We start from the raw sequence: 19,259 nt of genomic DNA on the forward strand, positions 1-19,259 counted from the left end.
CGGAAGGCAGGGGCTAAACCGCTGAGTCACCCAGGGATTCCCCCCTCCTTTTTTTTTTTTTTTTTAAGAATATTTATTTATTTTACAGAGAGAGCAAGCAGGGAGGGAGCAGAGGGAGAGGGAGATGATTTCCAGGGGACTCCGCGCAGAGCCTGCCGCCAGAAGAGGGGCTCCGTCCAGGCAGCCCGGGATCATGACCTGAGCCGAAACCAAGAGTCCCACGCCTAACGGACTGAGCCACCCAGGCGCCCCTGAGGTTGATTTTGAAAGCAATTTGCAGCTCCTGGGGATCAAGAAAAAGATCTTGCTGCATGGATATTCTCTAGAAAAAATAAGGGTTTCCAGTCCAAACTGCATTGGATTCCGTCCAATTCATGCAGCCCATACACACCCACAACCCCAAACAAGCGACACACAAGCAGCAGTGTTCCTACTATAATTTGACTTTACATCCTTCGTGATTTATTTGACAGCAGGTCCTTTCTGCCCTGAAATTATAAATCATTTTTTCCTTTTCTTTTTTTTCCAGTAGGCTTCACGCTCGAACTCATGACCCCAAGATCAAGAGTCGTGTGTCCAATAACTGAAGCAGCGAGGCGCCCCTTGTTTTTTCTTAGCTACAGAAAGGTCTCTCAGTACTTAGGCCTCGGTAGGAGCGCCTGGGTGGTTCAGCTGGGTCGGCCACCCACTCTTGGTTTAGGTCAGGCCATGATCTCAGGTCATGATCTCAGGGTCATGAGATTGAGCCCCATGAAGGGCTCTGCAGTCAGCATCGAGTCACTTGGGATACTCTCTCTCCCCACTTGCGCTCTCTTTCTCTAAAATAAATAAAGTCTTTTTTTTTTTTAATTTTATTTATTAATGAGATGTGGGACTCGATCCCGGGTCCCTAGGATCAGGTCCTGGGCCGCAAGCGGTGCTAAACTTCTGAGCCACCCGGGCTGCCCCTGAGCCACCCGGGCTGCCCCATAAATAAAGTCTTAAAAAAAAAAAAAACAACCCACCTAGCTCTCCTTAAAAGCAGGAACCACAGCTGTCTAAAGTCATAAATTTCGTGTTAGTTTCTTTTCTTTTTTTTTTTTTTTAAGATTTATTTATTCATGATAGAGAGAGAGAGAGAGGCAGAGACACAGGCAGAGGGAGGAGCAGGCTCCATGCAGGGAGCCCGACGAGGGACTCGATCCCGGGGGATCAGGCCCTGGGCCCAAGGCAGGTGCCCAACCGGTGAGCCATCCGGGCGTCCCAACCTGTTACACTTAATAGAACATTTCCTACCCACACGCGTGCACACGTGTGCGCACACTGCTGGAGCCGCAGAAACAAAGCACCGCAAACCCGGGCCTTACACAACAGAAAGGTACTGGGCCGGGGGCCAGGGCCTGGAGGTGCACTTGCAGGGCTTGGGCAGAGCTGGCTCCCTCTGCGGCCCCAGGGACACTGTCCCCGGCTCTCCCCGCTTCCCGGGGTCTGCTCGCTGGTCGTCCAGGGGACTCCACGGCCTGTCCAAGCGGCGCCTGGACCTCCCTGCCTTCATGGTCACTTGGCTTCTCCCCGTGTGTCGGTGTCCATCCTTCCTTTGTGACCGGGTCCACACGGGACCCTGCAGAGTGACGTCATCTTAACTCACCACATCTGCAATCGCCCTATTTCCAAACAAGGGTGTATTTCCGGATCCTGGGGGTTGGGACTTCCAGATGGAAGTCCGGGGTGGGGGGTAGGGAGGTGGCAGGGGAGAGGACACAACGGGAAACACAAGTCTCGCACACACACACATGCACACACACACGTGTTTCTGTACAGATGAGAGGCCATCCTTTGTGTTTGTGATCAGACTGTCCTCGTGCTGTAAACACCAGCCCTGGGTTGCGGTGTCCCCCACTGAAATGTTTAATGCTTATTTGCCAACACGGGGTAGGATCAGGATGCGGGGGCGTCTGGGGGGCTCCGTGGTTGAGCATCTGCCTTGGGCCCAGGGCGTGATCCCTGGGTCTTGGGATCGAGTCTTGCATCGGGCTCCCCGCAGGGAGCCTGCTCCTCCCCTGCCTGTGTCTCTCCCTCTCTCTGTGTCTCTCATGAATAATTAAAATACTTTTTTAAAGAAAAAAATGAATCAGGGTGTAGTTAGCGCTGCTGGGACACCTGGGCCACCCTCGGGATTTTTGATGGACACCTTTAGCATGAGGGGCTGCTGTGATGGGCGATGGAGGACTGAGGTCCCAGCCACCAGAAAGAAGGGGTGGGGGGCAGGGGCCTTCGGAAGGTCAGGGAGGTGGCCCTGAGCCCTTGGTGTGTGACTCGAGCTGTTTACCGAAGCTGCCTGCGCCTCGGTCCAGCGCTCCCAGAGCGGGACAGTGACTGTGTCAGGACGTCGAGGGGTTAAGGAGCTTAATTCATGTTCTGCCTTAGAACTGGGCTTGGAGCTCAGCCTTCAAGCCCAGTGGACTGAACGTGTTCGCTGGTTTGGTCCCTGTTTGTCCGTGCAGCTGCAGACACCCCCTCACCCCCCCGCCCACGGAGAATTTTCTAGTATGGTGGTTGTCACCCAGGGTGACTCAGGGCACCCTGCACGATGCCTAGAAACATCTTTGGCTGTGACGACCTGCGGTGGGGGGTGCCCCTGGAGTCTACTGGGTGGGGGCCAGCGATGCCGGGATGCACAGGACAGCCCCCCGCAGCCCCACAGGATGATCTGGAGCCATGTGTCGTTGTGCCCGGGCTGGCGAACCCCGATCTCCAGGCTGAACGCCAACGCCGTGACCCTATCCCGCAGTGTTACAGTCGTGCCCACTTTACAGAAAGGAAAACTGAGGCTTGGGAGCTTCCCTGAGACTGGGTTTGATCTTGGCTGTGGGCCCCACCCACAGCCACCCTGGGATCTTATGGAAGTTGGCCAAGGTCCCAGGCGGCTTCTAGAAACCTCCACCGGTCCCCTTCCCACCCCCCACCCCCATCCTCCCCCACCCCCGCTCCTAGTCACGGGGTGGGGGCTGGTCTGGGAGAGGATCAAAGCAAACAAGCAAACCCCCCTCCCTACCTGCAGCTGGACCGTGGCCAGGAGGACATCCGATCTCCAGCAGGGGCGGGGGGGGGGGGAGCGCTGGACGCTCGGGGCACGTCTGAGCCCGTCCGGATCTCTGGACCCTGAGTCTGTCTCCGTCCTGTCCCGAGGGCCTGCTTTCTCACATCCTCCTTGAGGCAGGACCTTCTCTGATCTTCCCCACAAGCCTCACCCCTGCCTCAACCCCAGCAGCCAAAGGCCTGTTTAGGAGCAGACGCCCTCGATCCCACCCAGACTCTATATGGGACCCCCCCTCCCCCCCAGGTCCTCTCAAAACCCCACCGTGGCTCCCCAGCCCTGGAGGAACGTCCAGACTCGGGCTGCCACTCAGTGTCTGACGCCTCCAGCACCAGCACCAGCCACAGGGGGGCCGACTGGGGGCCTCAGTCTTTGGGGCTCAGCGTGAGGCCAGATCCAGCAGATGAATGAGTCCGGAAAGGAAGGTTGGAGGGAAGGAAGGAAGGACACAGCTAGGGTCTGCCTTGTTCTTGCCGCACCCCCACCCCCCCCCGCTCAGTCCCCCAGCCAAGGTTCAGGCCGGGGGGAATAGCCTGCGGCTCCCCTGGGAGGAAAACCCAGAGATGTGTTGGTGCTTCTGCCAAACGCCCCCTGCTCCGCTCCTCGTGCTGCACCTGCTCCAGGGGGTGCGGGCTGCGCCCTGTGCGTTCCTGACCCGCAGGGGAGGCCGGTCAGAGCGGACTCCAGGCACCTTTCTCTCCAGGTGGGGCCCCACCAGCAAATAAAGAACTCAAAGACGCTGAGCTGCGGATCACGCGGGGAGCAGAGCTTGGCTCCTGAATCTGCCTCTTGTTAGCCGCGTGCCCTCTGGCCAGGGACTTCTGTAAGAGCCTGTTCTCTCTGTAAAATGGGTAAGAAGGAGTATAGGATCCCCCAGGGATGTGGGATGAAAGGAGATGAGAAACTGTAAATACAAAGCTTAGGTGAGGGGCGCCTGGCTGGCTCAGATGCAGAGCGTGTGACTCTGGATCTCGTGAGTTCGAGCCCCACGTTGGGGGTGGAGGGGCCTTAAATCAACAAATAATTTTTTATTTATTTATATTTAAGATTTTATTTATTTATTCATGAGAGAGAGAGAGAGAGAGAGAGAGAGAGGCAGAGACACAGGAGGAGGGAGAAGCAGGCTCCACACCGGGGGCCCGACGTGGGACTCCATCCCTGGTCTCTAGGATCAGGCCCTGGGCTGAGGACGGCGCTAAACCGCTAAACCGCTGGGCCACCAGGGCTGCCCCCAACAAATAACTTTTTAAAAACATTTTAAAGAAGTGTAGGCAAGTATTTTTTAAAAGTAGTGTAAAGCTGAGGCTGAGAATGTCTTTTTTTTTTTTTAGAATGTCTTTAAGTCATCTCTCGTTCCAGTGGAGAACCGGGCGGGAGCATGGCCCCCGGGGAGGAAAGAATTGAGATTCTTGTCTCTCCTTATCGGTTTATCTCCTCCAAATTGGTGACCCCTTATCTCCCCGCTGCCCCCCCCACTAGGTTATCTTGAGTCCCTGTTACCCCATCCACACCCATTTTGGGGGCTCCTTTTCATAAAACAGTGGGTATTGTGGTGGGTGGTCTGCGTCAGTGTGGGGGTCTGGACTGGGACACCCCCCCCTTCGTGGGCTGCCTGGGCCCCGGGTTGGTCAGCGGGTTCCTGTCTGTTTCTGAACTTCGGAATCTCTGCCTCTGTGTCCAGCATACGGTCATTCGACAGACATTTCTTGAGCTCCTACTATGTGCCAGGCGTCGCTGGAGACAGCACAGTGACCGACAGGGCTCTGGCCCCTGCCTTCACGGGGGTCATAGTTCAGTGGGGGACACAGCTACAGCTGGGGTGGCCAGAAGAGAGATGTCAGGGTTATGATGGGGAGGGGCGGCCCAGAGTACTGTAGAGGTGACCGGGGAGAGGGGGGGGTGGGGGAGAAGAAACCTTTCTGCCTAAGACTATTAAGAGCTAACAATTATGTCACTTAAAAAAAAAAAACAGATTTTATTCTATTTTTTAAAAAAGTAATCTCTAGGCCAACGTGGGGCTGAGATCAAGGGTGGTACCCTGTATGGGCCGAGCCAGCCAGGCGCCCCTGTAGGACCTGTGTGCATGACACCCAGCCCAGATCTGGGGAGACGAGACCCCGCAGAGTTTCAGGGCGTGTCGGAGCTGGAACAGCGGGTGGCAGCGGGGCTGGGTTTGGCCCCAAGCGTCTGGCTCCGGGGTGCAGGTGTCAAACCGCTGCTGGAGGAGGCCCGAGGGGTGGGGTGACGACTGCGTGCACCGCTGGGAGGAACTTGCCGGGAGGACGGGAGGACGGTTGGAGGAGTGGGGAGGAGCTCGGAGCGCAGGCCTGGGGGGCGCCGCGTGCACCTGACTCAGCCCCGCGCGCCCTCCCCGCGCTCCGGCGCCCGCTTCCCTCCGGGCCTGGGGAGAAGACCCACGTGGGGCCTCTGGCTCACAGTCAGCGCTCATTAAACGCCAGCTGGTGTTATTATGATGATTACCCCCATTATTATCCTTAATAAACTAATTAATTAGAACTAATGCGCCCTCTCCGCGTCCGACTGGGCCTCTCCGGGAAGTCACTGGACCGAGGAGGGGCAGCTCCACGCAGAATCCGCAGGCAGCCCCCCGCCCACCCTCCACGCCCCCGGCCCACCCCGTACCCCCGCCCCCGGCCCCACTCATTAGGCCTCGTGAAGCAGCGGGCGGGCTGGGGCGGCGCGGCCCGGAGGCCGGAGTGTGGGTGTGGGCACCCCCGCGCCGTCCCCCGCCCCTGGGGGCCCGCGAGCCCACGGTGAGCCGTCGGGCGCTAGGACCGCCCCGCCCCGCCGGCGCAGGGCGTGGAGGCCGCGCTGGCCCCGAGGCCACGCCCCCTCTCCGGTGATTGGCTGCCGGGCTCCGGCGCGCGGCCCCGATTGGCGGGGGCGGCCGCCAGCATCCCCCGCCCCGCCCCGCCCGGGCCTTAATGCGGGGTTCGGGGCCCGGCGGCCGCAGGCGCGCTCGGAGGGGCGGGCTTGGGCGGCGGCGGCGCGGGGAGAGCCGGGCGGGGACGGTGCGCCCCGGGGTCGCGTCTGCCGCTCGCCAGACCGCCCGGCCCGGGTGCGGAGCGCGGCCATGGGCCCCGGGCCCCCGGCGGCCGGAGCGGCGGCGCCCCCGCGGCCCCTGTCGCTGTCCGCGCGGCTGAGCTACGCGGTGGGCCACTTCCTCAATGACCTGTGCGCGTCCATGTGGTTCACCTACCTGCTGCTCTACCTGCACTCGGTGCGCGCCTACAGCTCGCGCGGCGCCGGCCTGCTGCTGCTGCTCGGCCAGGTGGCCGACGGGCTGTGCACGCCCCTCGTGGGCTACGAGGCCGACCGCGCCGCCGGCCGCTGCGTGCGCTGCGGGCCCCGAAAGGCCTGGCACCTGGTTGGTAAGTCGCGGCCGAGCCTCCCGCCCCGGGGCCTGCGCCTGCCCCCTCCGACTGCCTCCCGGAGGCCCGAGCCTACCCCGCCTGCCTGCCTACCCCAGGGCCTGAGCCTCCACCCTCCGCCTGCCCCGGGGCCTGAGCCTCCCCCCTCTGCCTGCCCCAGGGTCTGAGCCTCCCCCCTCCGCTCATCCCAGGTCCTGAGCCTCAACCCCCCCCCCCTCCCCGCCCCCGCCGCCTGCCCCCTCTGCTTGCCAGCCTGCCCCAGGGCCTGAGCCTACCCCAGGGCCTGAGCCTCACCCCCTCCCACCTGCCCCCTCTGCCTGCCAGCCTACCCCAGGGTCTAAGCCTACCCCCTCCGCCTACCCCAGGGTCTGAGCGTACCCCCTCCGTCTGCCTCAGGGCCTGAGCCTCCGCCTCTGTCTGCCCCAGGCCCTGAGCCTCCCCCCTGTCTGCCCCAGGGCCTGAGCCTCCCCCCTCTGTCTGCCCCAGGGCCTGAGCCTCCTCCCTCCATCTGTCCCAGGGCCTGAGCGTCCCTCTCTGCCTACCCCCTCCTCCTGCCCCAGGGCCTGAGCCTCCTCCCTCCAGCTGCTCAGTAGCCCTCTTGCCCCATCCGTGACCTCCCCCGTCTGTCTGCCACCTGACCACTCATGTGACCCTCCAGTGGCACTTCCCTTTGTCTTTCTGTCTGACCCCGGTGGGCACCCCGAGCCCTCTCTGGATGCGGCCTGACTGCCTAGAGCCCCCTCCGTCAGTCTGCCTGGCCCAGCTTGACTCTTCCATCTGTCAGTGACTGCTCAGGGCAACTCCGTCTGCTTGAGGGGCAGGCTGCCTAGAGCCCCGTCCATCAGTCTGTCCGTTTGTCTAGAGCACTGCTGCCCATGTCTTCTGCCCCATTGCAGGGAGGTTTAGGGGTGCTGCCCTGGGGAGCCAAGGCTTGGGGGCCAGGGGAGACCAGAGACGTGGGGGTCGGTCCGGCCGCGGGGCGCACGGTGGTCCGGGGGAGCGGTCAGACCACCTCTGGTGGCGAGGGAGGCGGCAGGTCCCCGGCAGCCGGCTGTCCTGCCTGGGGCGCACCCTTGATAAGGCCTGGCCCCCGCGTCCCCCCTCTGCCGCCGGGTTGCTGGGCCTTGAGATTAGCCCCAGCCGCGTTCTCTGCTGTTCTTTCCCGGCGTCCTGGCGTTTGGGGCCTCTGGGCATCAGGGGGCAGGGACAGGACGCCTGCCCGGTCCTGTGAATCCTGGGCGGCAGCTTCCAGAGTCCGGAGGGGCTGGCTGGTGGCTCCCTGGCCTTGGAGCGGTCACCACGGCGGCGATCGCCCCGGGGCCTTGTGAGGGCTACTTCTGCGGGCGCGGCGCACCTCGGATCTCGGGGGTTGCGGCACGAAGGACACCAGGCTGCGCTGGGCGCTTGCGGCCGTAGCACCGGGAGGGAAGCAGGGGAGGCGGAGGACTCAGGCGGGTGATCGCCTCCACCGAAAAAGGTGCCCCCCTTTGGGCTGATGTTGGGATTGTGGGCGGAGCTGAGCCCAGAGTCTCCAGTGACGTTTGTTTTTTTTTTTTTAAAGATTGTATTTAGGGATCCCTGGGTGGCGCAGCGGTTTGGCGCCTGCCTTTGGCCCAGGGCGCGATCCTGGAGACCCGGGATCGAGTCCCACGTCGGGCTCCCGGTGCATGGAGCCTGCTTCTCCCTCTGCCTGTGTCTCTGCCTCTCTCTCTCTCTGTGACTATCATGAATAAATAAAAAAATTAAAAAAAAAAAATAAAGATTGTATTTATTTATTCATGATAGACACAGAGAGAGGCGGGACCCAGGCCGAGGGAGAAGCAGGCTCCCTGTGGGGAGCCCCATGCGGGACTCGATCCTGGGACCCCGGGGTCTCGCCCTGGGCCCAAGGCAGACGCTCCACCGCTGAGCCCCCGGGCGCCCCTCCAGCGAGGTTTCGTCTTGGGCGGGCGGATGGTGGAAGGCGGGGGTCTCTGCCCGGGGAGGGGGGGGGGGGCAAGGCGCAGAACACGCTGTGGGAGGGCAGTCCTGGCAGCGGGTGTCGCGTGTGCTCCAGGCCTGATTGTGGGCTCCTTTGTGGGGGGCGTGGGGTTCAGTGACAGACCCCCGACGCCCCGGGAGGCATCGGAGCCCCCAGCAGAGGCAGAGGTTAGGCACCTTTGTAAATAAAGAAGCGAAGGCTTTGTGTTCATGTAAAACGGGCCCGGGGGATAGGGGCCCCCAGCGGGCTCCAGGGCCCCCACTTGCGCCCCTTCTCCGCCTCAGGGGGAGCATGTGGGAGCCCCGGGATGATCTGTGGGGAGAGGAAGCTGGGGCAGCCCCTCCTGATGCCTGATAAGGTGGCTTGAGTGAAAGTCACCTCGGAAACCGTGCCCGCTTCTTTCTTTTGGCCCCTGAGCCTCTGGGTGGCGGGTTCTCTTCCCCTTCGCCAGCTCCCTGGGCGCCCCCGCTCTAGCCCAGAGGGGACCCTCAGAGCCACATGTGGCTTCTCCCGTGGGGTCCCGGCTGGGGCATGTGGGTGGACAGTTTCCTAAGGGAGAGGTGTTGCTGTGAAGGATGAATAGGAGTGGGGGGGGCGGGGGCGGCTGCGACGGCTGCGACACCGTCTCGAGGCCGCAGAGCTCCTGCCTCCCCCCGCCCCCCCCAGCCTCCTCCCGGCAATGGTTAACCCGGCCCAGCCGGTGCCGGGGCGGATTCCAGCCAGGACAGCACATTCTTCTGACCAGAGTCTACGCAGTCTGTGCGCCCCCCCCCCCCCCCACCGCGTGAGCTCAGGGTCCCCCTCCCGGGCCCCACTTCCAGGGAAATAGCAAGGAAGGGTGCTTTTGCTTTCATTTCCTCCTCCCGGGCGCGGAGGCGGCCCCAGGCCCAGGGACGTGAGGTCCAGGGCCAGCTGGCAGGGCGGGCAGGGGATGGGGAGAGGGTACTGGGTGGGGAGGGGCGGGCCCGCAGCGGGGAGGATGGGAGGCCACCCCTGGGTGCTCTAAGTACCTGACTTACTCATCCCGGAGATACGCGCCAGGCTCCGCGCCGGTGGCCTGGGCCCCAGCAGGGACCCGGAGAGACCTAGTGCCCACGCTCCCGGAGCCCGGCCCCGTGGGGGAGGCAGGCAGGAAACAAGCAGAGACAAAAGCGCCCCTGTGTGCGCTAAGCCACGAGAGAAGCGAGCAGCGTCTAGAGGGATTGGCGGGGAGGGGACAGCTGGTGATCGCGTTGGTGGGGGCCAGCTTTGAGGAGGTGGCATTGGAGTTGAGTCCTGAGACGGGAAGACTCAGCCTCCTTAGGATGTGAGGGGAATGAAGGGCACAGCTGTGCAAAGGCCCTGGGGCAGGACGGAGCCTGGTGTGGGGGCTGGGGGGTGGCGGGGTGGGCGGGTCCCGCAGAGCCTGTTGGCTGCGCCTGTGGACTTGGGCTTCCGAGGTCCTGGGTTTTCCGGGGAAGAGACCTCCTTATGAGCTGATGGCGACCCTGGGGCACAGGGAGGGCAGGGTTAGGTGTCACCCTGCCCGGCTGCACCTGGCCGCCTGACTGCTGGGAACACGGCAGGACGCTGGGCGGGACCTGGGGAAAGGCCCCGTGGGGCCGGGGGTGGAGGGGGGCTTGTGGGCGAAGAGGGTGTGTGTGGCCTCCGGGGACCCTGCGTGCCCTTTCTACCTGGTACGTGGCCGTGGGCACCCTGCTCCGTGTGGCCACGGACACCCTGCTCCGTTTCCCCACCTGTCACCCTCCTGTTTCCTTCCTGCTGGGGGACCCGAGGCTGGCAGGGGAGGCCCCGTTTTGTCCTTCCTTATCACTCGGCGTACGTCCCGGCCCTGTCCTTTGTCTGGTGGCAGCGCACGACCTAGGGACCGGGACACCGTTGTGTGCCTCGGTTTTCCTGGCAGACACTGGGGGCACGTAGCAGGTGGAGGCCGGGCCCTGCGGGGTGACCTGCCCGCTCTCTGCTCATCCACAGGCACCGTCTGTGTCCTGCTGTCCTTCCCCTTCATCTTCAGCCCGTGCCTGGGCTGCGGGCCAGCCACCCCCGAGTGGGCCGCCCTCCTCTACTATGGACCTTTCATTGTCATCTTCCAGTTCGGCTGGGCCGCCACGCAGATCGCCCACCTCAGCCTCATCCCGGAGCTCGCCACCAATGACCACGAGAAGGTGGAGCTCACGGCCCTCAGGTACGCGCCCGGCCGGGCCGCTTAGCCGTGTTTTCTTTCTTTAAGGTTGATTTATTAGAGAGCGTGGGGGGAGGGGGAGAGGGAGGGAATCTCACAGCCTCGACCCCGTCCTTGTGACTTGAGCTGAGCCGATATCACCGGTGGACGCTCGACCGAGGCGCCCCACCACTTAGCTGGGGTGGTGGTCTGTCCGGAGGCTTCCATCAGGGCACTGGCTGGGGCTGGGGCCTCTGCCGAGGCTTAGGGTCTTCTGAGGATCTCCTGATTAGGTCTGGCTCACCCAGGATAACCTCCCTTCGTTATATCCATAGATTCCCTTTACCACCAAATGCTGTTTCATCGTGGGAGCGACGTCCCATATTCACAGGCCCCGTCCCCAAGGGGAGGGAGGTGGGGTGGGACAGGGCCATCTTGGCATCCTGGCTGCCACACGTGCATACAGCTGCTCATCTGTTGACTTGCTTGGGGCACTAATGGAGGTTCTCCTGGATACGGTGGTAACAGGAGCATTTATGGAACGCTTGCTGTGTGCAGGCACACAGATCCAGGCCTTTCACCTGCATTATCTTTAATCTTCCTAGAGGGTCACATGCCCCCGCGAGGGTGTGGGCAGGGCATGTCCCTGGGGGAGGGCCGCAGCAGGAGAGGCTGGCAAGGATGGAGTTGCAGGGAGAGGGCCGGCACCCGGGGCGGCGGCCGGTGTGGCTGGAGCCCAGGAAAGGGCTGGCCGCCTCGAGGGCATCTTCGAGGGCCTCGCTCTGCCACCTCGGCCCGTTTGGCCCCCAGCGCTGTCAGCCTGGCTTCCTCCCAACCCCGCCGTTGAGTTCCGCATTCGGGGTTGCCCAATGCCCAGGCCCCGAGGGCCCCAGCCGGCAGGACGGGTGGTGCTGAGACCGGGCTCCGGGGCGCCTCCTACCTGCAGGCGCTTTCCTACCAGCCTTGTGGCCTCTTCACTCCGATCCCTGGGGTATTCTTGTTCTCACTTTCAGAAAGGGAAACTGAGTCCTGGTGCGAGCTCGGGGGGCTCTGCCCCCACACCCCCAGTCCTCGGAGGGATGCTGCTCTATGGCTATAGGCAGGAGGGGCCCCACATGCTCCGAGACCACCGAGCCTCGGCCCCGTCCAGGCCCAGGATCTGGGAACCCATCCCAGTCCCCTTCTGAGCATCTCCGGTCTTGGCCACATCAGTCCCGGCCTGGGCAGCGGGACGCACAGCAGAGTCGTGCGTCCGATGTCCGTTATCAGATGGTGTGGGGCCAAGGCCTTCCCGGCCACGTGCTGAAGCCTCGCCCGCCTCCGCAGGTATGCCTTCACCGTGGTGGCCAACATCACCGTGTACGCTGCCGCCTGGTTCCTGCTCCACCTGCAGGGCTCTCCGAACGTGGAGATGGCCCGGGATGCCAGTGACCAGCTGGGGATCCAGGACGTGCAGGTGTTCCAGGTGAGCCGGGCCCGGGAGGGACGCCCCGGTGGCCCCGAACCTGGGGCCCGGGCTGAGAGCGCTGCCGCTGACCCCTCTCCCGCCTGGCCTCCAGAACCTCTCCCTGTTGGTGATAGGAGTTGGAGCCGTCTTCTCGCTGCTGTTCCACCTGGGCACCAGGGAGGGGCGCCGGCCTCAGGCCGAGGAGCCGGACGAGAACCGCCCGCTGCTGGCGCCCACTACTGCCCGGCCCCTGCTGCTCTGGAGACACTGGCTGCGGGAGCCGGCCTTCTATCAGGTGTGCTGGGGGGGCGCGGGGGCCCACCGTCCCTCCGCCGTCCTCCACCGCCACGGCGCTCCCGGAGGCCCCGCGTCCCCGGCCGCCGGGGACAGAGGCGGCCCGACCCGAGCCCTCGCCCGCCCGCCCGCAGGTGGGCCTGCTGTACATGAGCACGAGGCTCATCGTGAACCTGTCGCAGACGTACATAGCCATGTACCTCACCTACTCGCTCAGCCTGCCCAAGGTGAGCTGGGCGGGGCGGGGCGGGGCGGGGGCCCTGGGCGCACAGGGCGGCGGGGCCCCCGCTGATGAGCCCACGCTCGCTCTGCCCCCGCAGAAGTTCATCGCCACCATCCCGCTGGTGATGTACCTCAGTGGCTTCTGCTCGTCCTTCCTCATGAAGCCCGTCAACAAGTGCATCGGGAGGAACGTGAGTGGGCAGGGCTGCGGGCGGGGGGCCGGGAGGACCCCACAGCCGAGCGCCGGCACCCCGAGGGAGCTCGAGCACCCCGTGCCACGCGGGGCGCCGCCGGTGGGGCGGGGGGACCTGAGCCCGGCCAGCGCGGTTCGGGACCTCGACGTTGCGCCGCGTTGAGATTCGTATCGATCTGCGTGTGGCTGCAGCCAGCTCCGGCCCCAGGGCCGGCTCCGTGGCGCTTGGCACCCCGGCCTCAGGGCCCTCCGAGGTCCGAGCCCGGGGTGCTCGCAGACAGGGCGGGCGGCGCCCGCGGTGAGGGCTCTGACGCCGGCCGCTCGCCCGCAGCTGACCTATTTTACGGGCCTCCTGGTGATCCTGGCGTTCGCGGCCTGGGTGGCGCTGGCGGACAGGCTGGGCATGGCCGTGTACGCGGCGGCGGTGCTGCTCGGCTTGGGCTGCGCCACCATCCTCGTCACCTCACTGGCCATGACGGCCGACCTCATCGGCCCCCACACGGTGAGGCTGATGGTGTGGGCGGGGGGCCGGGCCGGGGCCGGGGCGGGCGGCTGACCTCCCTGCTCGTGTACCCCAGCACAGCGGAGCCTTCGTGTACGGCGCCATGAGCTTCTCGGATAAAGTGGCCAACGGGCTGGCGGTCATGGCCATCCAGAGCCTGTATCCCTGCTCGTGAGTGCCACCCGCTATCTGTTCATGTAGTAAGAGTGTGCTGCGCGTGCTGGCGCCAGGCCCCGCTCCAGGTCTGCGGCTTCGGCCCCGACGAAAGACCTGCTCGCTCCTTACCTGTGGCACCTGGCTGGCCTGCTCGGCAAGCGCTGTGTCTGTCGTGTGCCGGGGACACAGCGTACGCCCGCACTGGGGGAGTGGGGGTGGGCAGGGCTGGGCAAAGCCAGAGCCTGTGTTCAGACCCTCAGAACCTACCTAGGGTTCCAGACCCAGATGGTTCTAGACTACTGAGTTGGAGCCTCGTAGGAGCCTAGGATCTGGGAACAAAAACCCATCCCTCAGTCCTCACGGACCTGGGGCAACGCCAGCCGCTTTAATAAGCATATAACTGTTACCTAAACCGGTGGCACGGGGGTGTAGAAAACATCACTTATGGAGGCCTGCCTGGGGCAAGAGGTCAGGGAGGGCTTCCTTGAGGAGGTGCCACTGGACCTGAGACCAGGCAGGGAGTTCCAGGCAAACGCGCAGGAGCCACCAGTGCAAAGGTCCCAGGGCAGGACTGGGCTTGGCATTGGCGGGGAGGCCTCCGCGGCTAAAGGGGACAGGGCAGGTGTGCAAGGCCTGGGGGAGGGGGGCTGAGGGGGGTGGGAGCCCTCTGGTGGCCACTGTGGGGAGAACCCAGAGGAGGGGACTGTGGTCTAGGCGGGCGATGATGGAGCTGGACCTGCGGGAGGCGGACGCTGGGAGAGGACAGGGCAGGAGGCCCAGGCTGGAGGCCGGACAGCTGGTGACTCACCTGTGTCTGCCCTCCCCTCCCCCTCCCCTCCCCCTCCCCCTAGCTTGGAGATTTGCTGCAGGGCCTGCATGGGCTTCTACCGCTGGGTGATGGTGGCCGCCACCGGCGGTGTGGGCGTGGCCGCCACCCTCTGTCTGTGCAGTCTCCTCATCTGGCCCATCCGCCTGCGGAGCTGTGAGTCCTCTCTGCCGTGCCCCCACTGGCCACGGGCTGCAGGGTTGGGCCAGGGGCAGGCCCCGCCCTCCCTGACCACCCCCACCCCTTTCTCTTGCAGGGGACCCTGGAGCCCAGCCCTGACCCCCCACGGTCCCTGTCCTGTGCACATGCACGGTGCCCAGCTGAGGCCAGGAGCAGCCCCATGCCACCCCGCCTGCCATCCCTGCTCCTCCATCCTTGCCTGGGCCTAAGGGCACCAGGGCAGGCGGTCAGGATCCCACTGAGCTTGGCCCTCTGGGACCCGGGGCTGTGCCCAGCTCACCCCTCACCATGGGGTGTCCCACATGCTGCCAGGTCCCTCGATAACGGCGTGGTCACGGAGCTGGACTGGAGCCTCGGGCAGAGGTGGGAGGAGCAGGTCCTCTGCCCTGTGCCCAGGCCGCTGCTGACCACGAATAAAGAGCCACCCGTGGGTGAGGACTGTGGCCTCAGCTGTCTGCCTGGAGCCCAGAGTGGGGAGAGGGCAGCTGGTGGGTCCCAGAGTCTTGGTCACCAGGGTCTTGGTTAGTAGCTCCCTTTATCTGGCTGCCGCTGGACCCCACCACACCCCAGTCCTCCCCACACCCCAGTCCCCAGGGAGCAGATACACAGGAGTGGGCTGGGGAGGGCTAGAGGCGCTGGGGTCCCTGTAGAGGGTGGCATCAGGCAGCATGAACTTTATCAGTGGATGGGTGTGTAGATGGGCGGGGGCCGCTGGTTGGTGGAGGGGCAGTAAGGCTCCAGGTCCCACTGCCGGTAGTTCTGGGTGGTGTAGCGCGGGCGCTGAGGCACCGACAGGTACGGCACGTAGTCAGAGGCCGGCCCCGGTGGCTCCATCCCGTACCGGTGTCTGTTGAGCACTATGGGGCCAGGACCCAGGTCACCTCCTGTCCCCTGGGCCGTGTGAACCCCAGCCCAGGTGGCCCAGCTCCCTCCGGCTGCCCCCACCCCCTCCTCACCGTATTCCTTGCCCCGGATGGGCCTGTCTTTCCAGAGCATGCTCCCCCACTGCGTGCTGGGGGCCCTGTACTGGGCAGGGATGATGGGGTCATGCCAAGCGGTCTCCCGGAGGCACTGGGTATAGGCTGTGGGGGGAGGGGGCGGGAGGTCGTCTCTGGCCCTTGCCCCCGTCCCCCCCACCCCGGGGCTGGCCTGGGGCTGGGGGCAGGCAGGGCTGAGCACTCACCCGAGGGCATGCTTCGCTCCCGGTGCCTGTGACATCCGTGCCAGCGGGCATAGGCCTCCCGGTACGGGCTGTCCGGGGCCCGCGGGAGCGTGTACCAGGCCTCGCGGGAGTCCGAGTTGGTTAGGCCGGTGTACCACAGCTGGCCGGCCGCGTCACGTCCCAGGGGTGTGTACTTCCAGCGTGTTGCCTGCTTGATGGCCGGTGCCCAGCGGGGCCCCTCCAGGGACAGGTAGTCCTCACTAGGGGGTGAAGGCAGGGGGCAGGAGATAGAGGCTGAGCCTGTGGCCCTCCCCTGCGTTGTAGGCACGCACACCAGGCTGGGGGGGCGGTGCTGAGCCCTGCAGCCCCCTCTCTCCAGCCCTCCAGGACCCTCCCTAAACCTTTTCCTATTTTAGTGTTTTTGGCCTGTCCTCCCCACCCCATCCCGGGGACACGGGGTGGCAGGGGGAGCCCCTGTGCCAGGCGGCCTCTGCTGCCAGAGCCTGTCTGAGGCTGAGCATTAGGATGGCTTCCCTGACGAGGGGGATGTACAGAGGCCCCGGGGCACAGGGAACGGTGTAAGGAACGGGACACAGGCCAGAGCTGGACCGTAAAGGTTGAAGGACCCCCCCTGCTGGTGCAGTCGGGGTGGGGGTGGGGTGGGGAGCGTGTGACTCCTCATCTCGGGGGTTGTGAGGTCAAGCCCTGTGTTGGGTGTAAAAATGACTTAAAAATAAAATAAAATCTAAAAATCGAATTTCAATGTGGTAACATTAAAAACAAAAGCAGACAAAAACCCAAAAAGTGGAAAAGAAAACCAAAAAGCGAAAGACCCCTTCAAAGCTGCTGAGGCTGCAGGGAATCTCGTCTGGCAGCACCGCCGCCCAGGCCCAGGGCGAGGACGAGCCGGGCCTTGGCCCCGGGAGCTGCGGGCCCCAGGCTTCTCCCTGCATCCTGTTCTCACCCCTCGGGAGGGGTCACATCACGGACTAGAAACCCACCCGTCTGCTTGCGGGCGGGACAAGCCTGGTGGGTTTGGGGACCTGACGGAGACAGGGTTTGCTGCTCAAAGGGCAGCTTCGAGGTCGCCTCGGGAACCCTGCCCCGTGAGCTCAACACTTCACGACGGAGGTGCACGTAAAACGCAGTGACAGCCAGCAGGTCTCTGTCAAATGTCGATGTAACAGCTGAAGAGCACGTTGGAGCTGGGGAGAACCTCAAGCGGATGCCACCCTGGCCCACAACCCAGAGCCTTCCTGCCACTGGAAAGAGGTGACGGGACAGCCTGCCCTCGCTAACCCTACCCCTTGCCGCGGCCCCCGCGCCTGGGCTTCCGGCGAGTTCTGCACCTGCTCTTGAGTGGGCGCTCCCGTCTGCACAGGCGCGCAGTGGGGCGGCCCAGGGTCACTACCCCCTCCCCTGGGTGGGAAGGGCCCCCCAAGTCCACGTCCGGCTGGTGTCTCAGAGCCACCCCGCTGGGAAGCAGGGTCCCAGCAGACACCATTGCTAAGCTGTGGGCACCTGGGGCCGGCCCCGCCCGCGTGCAGGGCCTGGTGTCCTTGGACGGGGGAGCTTGGACACTGAGGACTGTCACCAGGGCAGAGACTGGGGGGGATGCATCCCCAGGGGGCACCGAGGACTGCCAGGGAGGCACAGTGGAGCTGCTGCACTAGGCCCTGGAGGAATTGGCCTGCGGACCAGCTGGTCTCGGACTGCTGGCTTCCAGAACCAGGAGAGAACACCTCTCTGGCTTCAGCCCCCAGCCTGGCGGTGTGTGCAGGCCGCTGCAGGAGACTCCCAGGGAGCCAGTCCATTCTGCCGGCCCTGCCTGTACCCCCGGGGAGCGGCCAGGCTAGGACAGGGCAAGGGCACAGCACCGACGGGCCTTGACTGGAGTCAGTGACACTCAAGAACATCAGGCATGACACACGGCGGTGGCGCATGGGGCCGTGTGGGCACTCACCTGGACAGCGGTGCTGGGAAGTCGGCTTCGAGGGTCCCCCGGGGGACGAAGGGCCGGGCTGCCTCCCGCCGTAGGGTCTGCATGTCTGCCTCTGGGTCCCCAGGGGCTCAAGCCTGCAAGGCCTGTAGGGCCATTGTTGACAGTGATAAAGGCCACCCTCGGTGTCCTGGCAACGCTACTGGCCAGCACTGGCCCCCATCCAGCCTGCTCCTCTCTCCCCCAGTGGAGGGGGCTGGGCCGGGAGGGCCAGGTGAGAGGAGGCGCGTGCCTGGTTGGGGGGGGGGGTCTGTCCAGGAGCGAGCTGCTGGCCGTGAGGCCCCGGCTCCCTGTGTGCGACCCTGGGCTCCCACCTCCTCGGCTCCGGGCTATGCCCCAGGCGCACCCTTCCAGAGCTTCCGCTGGGACCCCAGCTTCCATCCCCCCTTCCTTGGGCCCTGTCCCTCATCTGCTTCTGAGACACTCAGCAAGATCCCCGGGCAGGCACGCACAGCAGCCCCATGCACAGTCCTCAACTGCATGACGACACAGACCATGTGTCCACCCACACGCACTGCCCGAGGGACGGACCCTGAGCCCACGACGCTCGGGGAGGGAACCAGACACGAGGCCACACGGTGTATGAGTCCATTTATGTGACACGTCCAGGATGGGCTCCTCCACGGATGGAAAGGGGGCTAGGGGTGGGGATGGGGATGCTTCTGGGGTGGGATGCTTCTGGGGTGGTGGAATGTTCTGGAGCTAGAGATGGGGGCAGCACAACTTCATGAATGTAGTAAAAACCACGGAATTATACACTTTCAGATGGTAAACTGTATGTTATGCATATTTACCACAGTAATGAAAAATAGAACGAGAACCGCAAGACCTGCCTGCCCCCCTTCCACCCGCTCCTGGCTGCCTGCGCAGCGCCTCCTGCTGGCCCCACACCGGCCCTGCTGTCCCTGCTGTCTGAGGGGTGGAAGCCCACACCCTCCCCATGGCCTGGTCCCCACTGCCCGGACAGGGCTCCTCACCTAGAGGGAAGGGGCTCTGGGTGCTGTGCCACATGTGGGCAGCTGCTCACTGTAGGGGGCTCATCCCTCTTCCCAAGACCCCCTGAGGCTCCCTGACCTGCCAGGTCCTGCCCGGAGTCACCTCCCCTCTGGCATGGGCTGGCTTTCCTCCAGAGACACAAAACCTGCTGCTCCCTCCCCTCGACCACATCCAAATCCCTCTTCTATGATCCTCTCGTCAGCCCCCACACCGGCCGCTCCGTGCTCCCCCCATGGCCTGTGCCTCACCCCCTACTACTACTAAATCCCATTCCCTTCACTGCAAAAGCTACATTCACGGATCAACAAAAACCAACCTTGCCCGTTGCCCCCAGCCTCCACCCCTGTGGGAGATGCTGGGCCAGGGAGATCCCACACTGGCCTCCGTTTCCCTGGGTAGGGTGGAGGTGGTCGGAGCACCTGTCTCACCTGAGAGCTGCTGTGCGGCCCCCTCACCCCATCCTCATCTGCTCCTTCGCTCCAGCCCTCCCTCGACCCCACCGTGACCAGCCCGTGCACACACAGACCACTACTCTGGCCCATTCTCCTTCCAGATGGTAACCAGGGCTGAGTGCCTCTTCCCCACGGCGGGGCTGCACCCTGGCTGGGCCACACCCACGTCCTCAGCCCCCGGGGACCCTGAATTCGGGGTCACCAGCACCTCTTACAGACT

General features: G+C 64.3%; 2 protein-coding genes across 3 annotated transcripts; one reads left to right on the top strand and one right to left on the bottom strand.

Annotated features, from left to right (window-relative positions):
• The first annotated feature begins 6,052 nt into the window (after positions 1-6,052).
• On the top strand, positions 6,053-14,873 carry MFSD12 (major facilitator superfamily domain containing 12). The gene is made up of 10 exons (XM_025456927.3): positions 6,053-6,468; positions 10,424-10,634; positions 11,937-12,075; positions 12,170-12,352; positions 12,486-12,578; positions 12,672-12,764; positions 13,098-13,268; positions 13,345-13,439; positions 14,276-14,406; positions 14,507-14,873. Exons 1-10 carry the CDS (start codon positions 6,171-6,173, stop codon positions 14,527-14,529), a joined length of 1,437 nt encoding a protein of 478 aa, XP_025312712.1. The 5' UTR covers positions 6,053-6,170; the 3' UTR covers positions 14,530-14,873.
• A 216-nt stretch (positions 14,874-15,089) lies between these two features.
• On the bottom strand, positions 15,090-17,713 carry TEKTIP1 (tektin bundle interacting protein 1). 2 transcript variants are annotated; one of them, XM_025456928.3, is made up of 4 exons: positions 17,556-17,713; positions 15,614-15,852; positions 15,387-15,512; positions 15,090-15,287 (listed from the first exon to the last, which is right to left on the bottom strand). In XM_025456928.3, the coding sequence occupies exons 1-4, from the start codon at positions 17,636-17,638 to the stop codon at positions 15,109-15,111; spliced, it is 627 nt and encodes a 208-aa protein (XP_025312713.1). In that variant the 5' UTR covers positions 17,639-17,713; the 3' UTR covers positions 15,090-15,108. The 2 variants fall into 2 exon arrangements, with proteins under 2 accessions (XP_025312713.1, XP_035558859.1); XM_035702966.2 differs by having other exon boundaries at positions 15,090-15,512.
• Positions 17,714-19,259: the final 1,546 nt, after the last annotated feature.

This window comes from Canis lupus, chromosome 20 (genome assembly GCF_003254725.2).
Source record: "Canis lupus dingo isolate Sandy chromosome 20, ASM325472v2, whole genome shotgun sequence".
In the NCBI taxonomy this organism is placed as follows: Eukaryota; Metazoa; Chordata; class Mammalia; order Carnivora; family Canidae; genus Canis; species Canis lupus.